The 10,457-nt window shown below is 32.0% G+C and overlaps 1 protein-coding gene and 1 long non-coding RNA gene across 2 annotated transcripts; both read right to left on the bottom strand.

The window, feature by feature from the left end:
* Positions 1–1,970: 1,970 nt before the first annotated feature.
* On the bottom strand, positions 1,971–2,865 carry LOC136227342 (uncharacterized). Its single transcript, XR_010688017.1, has 2 exons — positions 2,486–2,865; positions 1,971–2,225 (listed from the first exon to the last, which is right to left on the bottom strand). It is a non-coding gene; the product is annotated as an uncharacterized lncRNA (long non-coding RNA).
* Positions 2,866–5,864: 2,999 nt separating this feature from the next.
* On the bottom strand, positions 5,865–9,320 carry LOC136227212 (uncharacterized). The gene is made up of 6 exons (XM_066015888.1): positions 9,227–9,320; positions 9,015–9,144; positions 8,763–8,932; positions 7,839–8,121; positions 7,006–7,172; positions 5,865–6,286 (listed from the first exon to the last, which is right to left on the bottom strand). The coding sequence occupies exons 1-6, from the start codon at positions 9,309–9,311 to the stop codon at positions 6,123–6,125; spliced, it is 999 nt and encodes a 332-aa protein (XP_065871960.1). The 5' UTR covers positions 9,312–9,320; the 3' UTR covers positions 5,865–6,122.
* Between the last annotated feature and the right edge of the window lie 1,137 nt (positions 9,321–10,457).

Below are 10,457 nucleotides of genomic sequence, written 5' to 3'. Positions count from 1 at the left end.
ATCTTTGAGCAAACTTATGGTAATGACATGTTTATGTTTTGATTCGAGTGCTTATTGATTACCCTAAACACTTTGAGTGAATAGAGTGAATTCCCCTTGTGAGAGAGTTAAATTGTGTGCTTTGATTCCAAGGAAAGTGTTGAAAGAAGTGAAATGCTTGTTTTCTCTATTAAAACTTAATGCTTAGATTACTTGCCTATGAGTCATTCTTCTTAATGGAAATTCTTGATGCATACTCACTAGTGAGATCATGTAGATAGTTCTTAATTGAGTTTTGGATGTTTTATATGCTTGAGGACAAGCATAGTTTAAGTGTGGGGAAGTTTGACAAGACCATTTTAGTCTTGTTACTTTCTATCTTATTCTATGTAATTTGGAAACATTTGGTGTTCAATTGATGTTTTTATCTCATATTTTGGTTTGGGAGAAAGTTTAGATGTTTGGTGAAAAATCTGGAAATTAGTGGCCTTTTAGAGCATTTTGGAGTATTTGCAAATCAGAGACCAGTTTCAGTTAAGGCGTGGGCACGTCCTATCTCAGCTGTAATTGAGAAACAGTAGCCAACTTCAGTTAAGGCGTGGGCACGTGGCTGGACGAATTTGGAAGAGATAAGAAGATATTTTCAGATTTGATTTTGGGATATTATCTTATTTAATTGTATTTTATTTTAGTTAGGATTTGAATATTTCCTATTATCTCTATTTAATCATTAATTAATTAGAGATTTAGTTTCTTTCCTTATCTCTTAAGGATATTTTAGTCTTTCTTCTTAAGGTTTTCCTCCTATAAATAGAGGCTTAACATTCCTTAGAGAGAAGAACTAGGTTTTACAGATTTTCAATTATATTGTTGAATTGTTTTCATTATGAGTAGCTAAGTTCCATTTTCTGATTCAAGGGGGATTTCATTAGGTTGAAAGTTGTGAGGTTTCATGTATTAATTTCTTCAAGTATTAATTCAAGTTCTGATTTTCTTCTTCAATTCTTTTTATGATTATTGAATCGTATTCGATCTTCTATTGCTAAGTATTTATTCTTGATCCGTAATTGTCTTGAATGAATTACAACAAGTAGCAAAAATCGATCTTGAGTAATTGAGTTTTTGCTTGAGATTGATTGGAAAAAAAATTCAGCCAATTGCTATTGTTTGTCGACGTTCCTCTCAATAGGAATTGATTTGATAAACTTTCTTAATCCTAATGCGGTTATTGAGAAATTGGATATGCTTCATTCCCTTTTCTTAATAACTAGGTTGATTTAGATGCTTCATTTAAATTAATAAATTAAGAGAAAGTGAAAGAGTGAATTAGGTAATCCTTATACTCTTTAATCAAAGATTTGAATTCTAATTTGTTTATCATTTAAACCAAGGATCAACAAACACCCAATGAACCCAATTTCTTGAATCAGGCTTTCTTATTATTGAATTCTCATTTACTTTACTTGTTTAATTTGATTTAATCATCCATCAAAATCAAAACCCCCCTTTTTATTTTATTTGCTCATTTGAATTAAGAGGTTAATTGTTCTTTGGGATTCGACCTGGTCTTACTATTACTACAAATCAAATTGTAGTCCAATAGAGAAATCAGTAAAAAACTATAAATCTGTTTTGTCGGGCTTCGACAATGAAACACCCTACCCAGGTGCCTGTGATCACAGTATCAACAAACCTCCAGACCATTGTACCTATCCACTTAAGCTAGCTAATTAAGTGAGATTCTAAAATGAGACGTATTCATTCTACCAACGATAATTACCTTGCAAAATAATTACTTCAACCTATGATCAAAATAATAGGCATCTTCTACTATTTAATTAAGCAAGTATTTAATTAAGCAAGACCATACTATTGAATAATAATTGTTCACCACATCAATTGATCATCCAAGACAAAATATAACTCATATTTACCATTATCATGAACAACATATAAATATAAATATAGATATAGTTATATATATATGGGTATAGGCATGTAGTTACTGATATAGTTTTTCTGGAACAATTATACATATACTTATACATAACAACATAGAAAACGATTTTCCTAGCATTATAGTTATGGTCATAGTTTTCTGGGATAAATTATAAATGTATACAAGCATATAACTGTTAATTAATCATATATATATATATAAATATATAAATATTAATAATTATGATTACCTCTCGTTCCAAGTTAATCAAACTGTCCGAGTTCTTGTTCACTCGTTTCTTCCTCTCCTATAAATATAAAAATGCATTCCTATAATTAATTCATGTTTAAGAAAATGATAAATATGCAATGTATGTTCGGGATGTTCCTAACCCCTCCCCCGTGATATCAATTAAAGTTCCAGCTCAATCTAATCAATCAATAACCGTCTACTTAAATCTAAAATCCTAACCCTTTAAAAGTTCAATTATCACAGAAGGCTAATAATTAAAACTATAATATATATTAGAACCTATACCGGGTAAAATTCTGGTTGAAAAACGCTCACCGGAATCTCGCTGGAACGCGATGGTCGGTTGCCGGAATTCCGTCAGACTTGTCGGAAATGCGAATCGAGGCTACCACGAATAGCCAACGTTCAGAGGTATCCAAAAATATACTACTTTCCCTACTAAAATCGCCTAAAAGATCGGGATCTAACACTTTTTCGGTGAAAATACCCGCTCCGGTCACCACTCTTCTCGGTCAGAAAAATATCAATAGTGGTCTCAAAATGTTCCTCATGAAACAAGGAATTTAATGGTATAATTTTGGTTTTAAAGGATGATCAGATTGTGGAGTTGTGAATTAAAATAGAAAGAAAGAAAATGGAAAAGTTCCGCCGAAAACGAAACAGAACCTGGAAACACAAGATGAAGAACTGCTAACCCCACCTCCTACTAAAATATTACTAAACTTAATACCCTTATTTTTATATAATAAAAGTGTATATATCTAATTCCAATGCTAATACTAGTCTAATACGTATATAATAATAAGTAGTGTTTCAAAACAAATACAATAATTAATATGTAGTTTTAATAATAAAAATTAATAATAATTATTATTATTATGTATATTATTATATATAATAATAGTAAAAGATATATATATAAATTATATTATCAAGTAATAAAATCTGGACAAGTCCAGGTATCGAATCCACATGATTTATTCCTACTTGGTCTCAGGTGTTATCTAGGCTATGGAGGGTTTGAATTGGTTTTGTTTAATTAATCCACTCCTAGTTAAGTTACGCTACTTCTAGCTAAGTTATTCTATCCCTAATTACGTTATTCTGCTCCTAATTGATCTTTCACTAATGAATTTACCTAAAGGAACATGGAATGATACGATAATAATAAAGATAGAATTGCTAAGGCAATTGATTAAAAACCTAACCCTAGTCACTTATACTCGAGGCGATTAACCCTACTTATCCTTCTGACGTCCCTAGTACGTGATTCCTTTATAAGGGCGAAACTAGATCTAAGGCTCAGCAATTTGGGCCTCATCAACTAAGAGGTTGTCAATCCCTTAGGCTCTGACTAGGCCAGATTCGGCTCGCAATATGTGCCAACTTGATTTTTGGACTTTTGAATGAGTTAAACCAATCGAATAAAGCGTAAGACAAAGATTAAATCAATAAACAATATGAACAGAACAAAAACTATAATATTATTAAAGATGGAGAGAAATTGTCACATGTATTCAATTAGCCTAGGATTCATAGACTGTATCAAGCGTTTAAACAAACTATGAAAAAGATTGAGAAAATCCCTTTCAGGGAACCTGTCTACCGCTGCAAGCGTCTTCCTAAGACTTAAAGACGGACCTTGAACAATCCTCGGTGGGCAGAGTTTCGGAAGTTTTTCAATGGAGGTTAAAGGAGATGGAGGAGGTGGAGAGGATTCTTCAAGGGTGAAAGCTAAAGAAAATTACAAGACTGAAAGATAAAAATAATTCCTAACAAATGGAACTATTTATAATGAAAAACTAAAAACTATTTCTACTGGAAAACTAATTAATAAAACATATTCCTAATAAAAGACTAATTAATAAAAAGCTTTCTTTCCTACCAAAAAAAAATAAAATAAAAAGCTTTCTTAATGAAAGACTAATTAATAAAAAGCTATTCTAATGGAAAAATAACTCTCCAAATATTATCTAATTAATTTATCTTTGAGGATAAAAAATCTAATTATTTAAATACAAAAAGCCCAAAGATAATCCCTAAAAATCTGTCAAAATATTCTGCATGACTTTTATTTGCATTTGATGCGCCGAGTGGGTCCTTGATTCTGATCCTTAAAAATCTCCACCTTTATCTCTAAAAATCTGCACATAATCTCATAAAATATTATTTAGATAATTCACCCAAAATTAATTAATTATCCTATCAAAAATCATTTTTTAATTATCAAGTCAAATTTGATTTATTTTTTGTAGGTTAATTTCTTAATTTTGGGTACAGATAAAGCTCAAAATAACATATAGAGATTAATTTATTAAAAGTGACAAAATATTTGACAAAAGTTAGGAATATTTAATAAAAAGCTAAAAAGTAATTTAAAAACCTAAAATTGACAAAACAATAATAACTTGCTATTAAAGTAAATAAAAAGAAAATAAAAGATACAAAATAGTCCATAAAACCGTACTAAAAGATAGGGGTTTTTGACCCCTATCACTAGACATGGGAAGTTCGAATGATATCATCACAAAGAAAGCCTATAAGGCACCACACCTCGAGCCCAACAGGTTAACTCCTATAAAGGCTCCTCTCATAGGAATCAGCAAGCACCCGATCCCTTTATTGGGTAGCATAATCTTGAAAATCGAAATTGGGGACTTTAAGGTCACGTGGCGGTTAGAAGCGAAATTCCTAGTCATAGGCACAAGACTATAATATAACGTAGTCATCGGTTGACCCTTACTATCTGACTCGGGTGGTGCACTATCTATGGAACATCTAGCATGACAAATCCCCAACTTCGAAGGAATGGCCATCGTGCAAGGAAATCAGATGATATCTCAACAGGCATACTTGGCATCGTTAGAGATAATGACCGCAGAAGCCGATCTCATCAAGGAAGAGCCCGGAAGAGTAGAGCCAGTGGGGACCTTAAAGCCTGTTTGCTTGGTAGAAGGAAAGACAATGCAAATCTCAGTAGAAATCCCTTCTCCAACAAAAGAGGAAATAATTATGACCATCCTACAGTCTTTTCCATAAACTGACTTTAAATTAATGATTGTGATCATCCTACAGTCTTCTTCATAAATGGACTTAGATATAGGAACGAGTTCACCGTACAAACAACCCCCTTTTGATATTGCTTCTGTGTAGTTGCATGTTGATACGTGGACTTTTAGGATTCAACCATATCAATAAGCAAATTGAAAAAGCTAATAAGTAATTTTAAATAAATTCAACTAATCAGTATGTCAATTTAAACAAATTTAACAATCGATTTTTTTAGCTAAGTTGAAGAAACTTTTATGTATTAAGCTTAATATATATATATATATATATATATATATATATATATATATATAACACAATTATAACAAAAATTTCTCTCAAAATGTTATTACGAAGATTATCCATTAACTTCAATCAAAGTTTAACGAAAATCTATTAAAAGCTCATTTAATTTATCTGTTCTGTTTGCTTACTATTAGCCATTATTGATAAGTATTAAATATAAATTGATTTTCTATTAAAAAAAGATATACCAAATACTTTTTCTCTTATTTAGAATTAAAAGGCAAAATATATTTTAAAAAATAGAATCAAACACATACTAAATCTTGTGAAATATGATATTTTTATTTTTGTTTATCATTAAAATAGTAAATATTAACAATTTTAATAAATATTACACTTCTAAAAATAATTTTATTTATTACCAATTCACAATGTTCCGAGATACCAAATGGTAAAAATACACATTTCTATACCAAGTTTCAGTTTACGGCCGAATTTGATAACAATGACAGTAGCAGCAAGAACAAAAAAGTACAGCCAGTAGTAGTATTATGCACTAAAAGCCAAATGCATATGTAGCGGTGCAGAGCAGCCAATTACATAAAATCAGTTCCACCTTTGCATATAAGACAATAATATGTACCAGCTTATATCAAATTCACAACTTTCTTAACTCCTTGACCTTTGTTATCAAAGAAAATTGGACTTCAAGAATTATAGTACCATTAACCATATATGCCTGTGATGGATCTTTGAGTTTGCTCAAAGGCATAAACTTAGCGTGACCCCAATTTGCATCACCTGAAGCAAAATGGTTACCTTCTGCAAAATATCATCAGATTAAACTTAAGTTAATTAAAAGCTAAAGATGGAGTTTCTGTAATAGAATGAGGGTGAAATGCACAAAACTTCCCTATCCTTGTCCAATGTTACACTTGGTATATTAGTCTACCTTCATTCCAATCAATTTTTATATAAAAACTCAACGGAACGTTGACATGACATGAAAGGCTAAGATACCAAAATGGATCTAAGGTTTTTGAGGAAGTATCGATTTAGGCTTCACGTACAAAATAGTATCAATGTAGACTTAACGTTTAAAAAAAGGATACCAATTCAGGTCTCAATAACGAATTGTGACACTGTCAGAGATTAATATAAGATATATGATTGAACCTTAACTATCAGTTCGAGCTTTTAGTTCAATCGGTTCCATTACAGAACTTATCGTTGGTACCATTTTTTAAACGTCAAACCTACATTAGTGCTATTTTGTAAGTGGAGTTTAAATTGATACTTCACCAAAAACCTTTGATCTATTTTAATACTTTATCCCTACAAAAAAAAACGGTTGGATATATACTAACTAAGACCATCTCTAGTGGATCTTAATTTGCTTTACTATCCTAGGTGGGAGTAACAACAAAACACTACAGTGATAACAACAAATTTCAGTTTGTTACAGAATTTGGTAACAAGCTTTTAGTTTCATAAGTCTAGATGATAAAGGTCAGAATAGGCCAAAGTTCAATGTTACTTACCGAATAGTTCATGGTGTTTTCCATGGGCTTGATCTCTCACACGCAGAACATATTCCACATAAAAACTACGTCCAGGCTTAAGATCTTCTTCTTCCTCCAAATTTAAAAACACAGATAAGCTTTTACCTATGTCTTGCTCGTACCCATTCGGATGAAGCTCTAATGTCCTAAATGACATTAACAGGATACCAAATTAAAGTTCATATATTGACAAAGCTAAGAGGTGGCAATTGTGTACATAACCCGACAATATGAAATGAACCCGACATAAATTTAGTGGATTAATGTTTTATTAAACAGATCATGAGTTACTTCACGAAATTGATAATTAAACTTTGGGTTGGTTAGGATTAACCTCTTAACTCGAAAAGGATATACATATTTAAAATAATTAGTATTAGCACATCATGTTTTTTCATGTCATTTTAATAGAAAGAAATAAACTATAATTTTCACTTGCAAACATGGCTCAAATCTCATATATTTGCATATTATCCTTAATAATACATCCAATATGATATTAGTAGGTTAGGGGTTTGTTAAATAAGTTGTATCTAACTTTTGGATGGTAGTGTTTAACCTAGTAATCCAAAAATGACATAAATAATTATAAGTACTATTATACAATGTCGGCATTAGCAGAGATAGTAAAATTACATGTGACCCTCAAATAAGATATGAAAACAACATGAATCCGTTGGATTAACACAGTAATGGCTCAAGACTTTTTGGTAGATTAAACTGAATTCAAGTGACACAACACAAACACGACTGATTTGTACAAATTGCCACCCTAATGAAGCTTATAAAAACATAATGTACCTGTGACTTACCATCTACGTCCACCAATAACAAACTCCTCAGAGTTATAGGTTTCTTCTTCCATCTCTGCAAAATTTTCAATCTTCCATGTGTAGGTATCGTTGTCAAGCTCCGCTGCAGATGCACACTCACCTTTACTTGAGCCCTCTAAAACGAAAACCTCAGCTCCAAATACACAACAATCATTAATCAGGTATCCATTTGAAGCATCATTGAAAACATTGAGAGGTACTAGCTGGTCAAAACCCCATTCTCTTTTCATCCCACGAAAACGCCTTGCACTCCCTTTGGCATCTGCCCAAATGATCAGAGTTGATCAAAGCATTTAAAAAAAATTCAGCAGACAAACATAAAAACAAGAGCTTGTAGACTAATGGTTTCTGTCCAAATGATCAAAGCATTCAAAAAATTCAGCAGATAATCATATATAAGACTTGTGGTAGACTATGTTACATGGAAAAGGAAATGGATATGGAAAATGAAACTGAAATGGACCCAAGAAACTATGTTGCATGGAAAAGGAAACTATGTTTACTAAACATGTGATTAACATTGATCCTCTTCTTAAAATACATTATGTCCTACGAAACAAGTACCCAAATTCTAAAAAACAAGCTCCTGATTTTCTTAAATGGCAGAAACGTGATGTGAAATGTTATGAAACGCTTTAAAATCAAGGTCTTCATGCAACATTGTGGTAGACTAATTAAGCAGTTCAACATTAAGGTTCAAACTCTTTTAATTCCCCTTTGCATCTTTCCAAATGATCAAAGAATTCAAAAAATTATGTAAGCATTCAGGTTCGAAGCAGTAAACAGCGGACAGTGGAACAGAACTACTAGCAGATAGGCATTCAGTTCATGAAAACAGACTCGTAGTAACTTAATCAAATTCATTTCAACAAAAACAATCCACATAAAGGTAGTAAATAATACCTTGAACAGTCAAATACTTATCCTGAAGTTGATTATAAACAAACAGCTTCAAGTACACATTAACCTCCCGATTTATAGGAAACGAATTTGATTCAGAGAGAACTAAATAGAGCGAGATATGCTTAGTCTCATTCACTTTCTTGTTTCCTTTAGGGTAAAGTGACAATTTCCTGCGCCAAACAGAAGCATTTGCAGCATAAAACAGCAGATCAACAGCCAAATTGAAGGGGAAAAACGTCGAAACTAAATTACCATTTGTAGCCGCCAATTTCAAAATCAGTTGATTCATAGTTGTCTGCCTTTGCATTAGAGAGCAGAGAGAAGTTTTTGATCTTAAACAGGTAGTGAAGTGGTGGAAGATCTCTTAATTCCCGTATTACTTCTGTCGATTAAGCAAAAATTAAATGAAAAATAAGATCAATGAATCATAGATTAGAGAGTGAAATAGAGGGATGCATTGATACCAGTTTGATCATCTTCAGCAGGAATCTGTCGATTGGGTTCTTCAATTATTCCTTTTATTTCTTCCATGTCTGCGTCTACTAGCATTTCCTCCTCTTCACGTTGTTGATCGTGAACCCTATTTGTTTTTCGAATGTATTTATAGGGTCTTTTTCTTTGGAAACTGAAGGTCTTGTTTTGGCGGGAGGGGAAATTTGGAGGGAATAAAATGAGTGAAATTTACGAAACTAGGCCCAATACTACCATCATTATCAATTACACATGTTCATGAGCCCGGATTGGACCGAGCCCATCAAACGCTTAGTCGAAACCTAGTCCAATCTGTTGTTAATTTAGGTTTAAATCGTGCTGGACTTGAACTTATGGTCCGTTTGTTTTACCTACTGTTTGCTGTTACGGTTTGTTGTTGGAAAAAACTGCTTTTGTAAAAAGCTGATTTTTGGGTGTAAAAGGCAAACAGGAGATCACTAACCAAACACCCAATGCTGCTTTTCAGATGTAAAAGACAAATAAGAGGTCACTAATCAAACACCTACAACTCTCCCGTTTGAAGTGAAAAGGCAAAAAGAAGCATGAAAAGGAGCAACCAAACACCCCCTTAAAAATCAAATCACAAGTCCAGCCCATATAAGCCCACCCAAATATATATTTATAATTTTAATAATAAAAAATTATACTTAAAAATATATAAATTTATTAACTAATATGAATAGGCAGGCTGGACCAACCCATGCTATTTTTATAGGGAAAATTACATAGAAATTCATTTTTTTAAAACTATTTACAACTATGTCAAGTCATAATTTTGGATTATATCAAACTAGTAAAATCAGTACTTTTAATATATTTCAAAGATTAGAATTTATAAATAATAAGTCTAGAATATATTTTCTAGGGTTTATGATTTATGAATTAGAGTCTAGAATTTTTAAATTATGGTGTAAAATCATAATATATAGAGAATAATGACATATTAAGAATTAAATTTAGTAATATGACTTAATTGTAATTTTGTACTTAATTATGATATTCATGTATGTTACCCTTTTTTATAAATCTCAAACCTATCCAAAAAATAAACGGGTTTTAACAGACCTATACCGGACTGGACCTAAGGATGATTTTTTGTGTCAAAACCCAGCCCAAAGACACGTGTCTGTGCGAACCGGGCGGATATTGGGCCAGATCTGGCTGGCGCCTGATGTGCCAGTCCTGGCCTTCATCTTTTTAAAA

The sequence above is a fragment of the Euphorbia lathyris genome, chromosome 4 (assembly GCF_963576675.1).
Source record: "Euphorbia lathyris chromosome 4, ddEupLath1.1, whole genome shotgun sequence".
NCBI lineage: Eukaryota > Viridiplantae > Streptophyta > Magnoliopsida > Malpighiales > Euphorbiaceae > Euphorbia > Euphorbia lathyris.
This window is presented reverse-complemented; position numbering and strand designations above follow the sequence as displayed.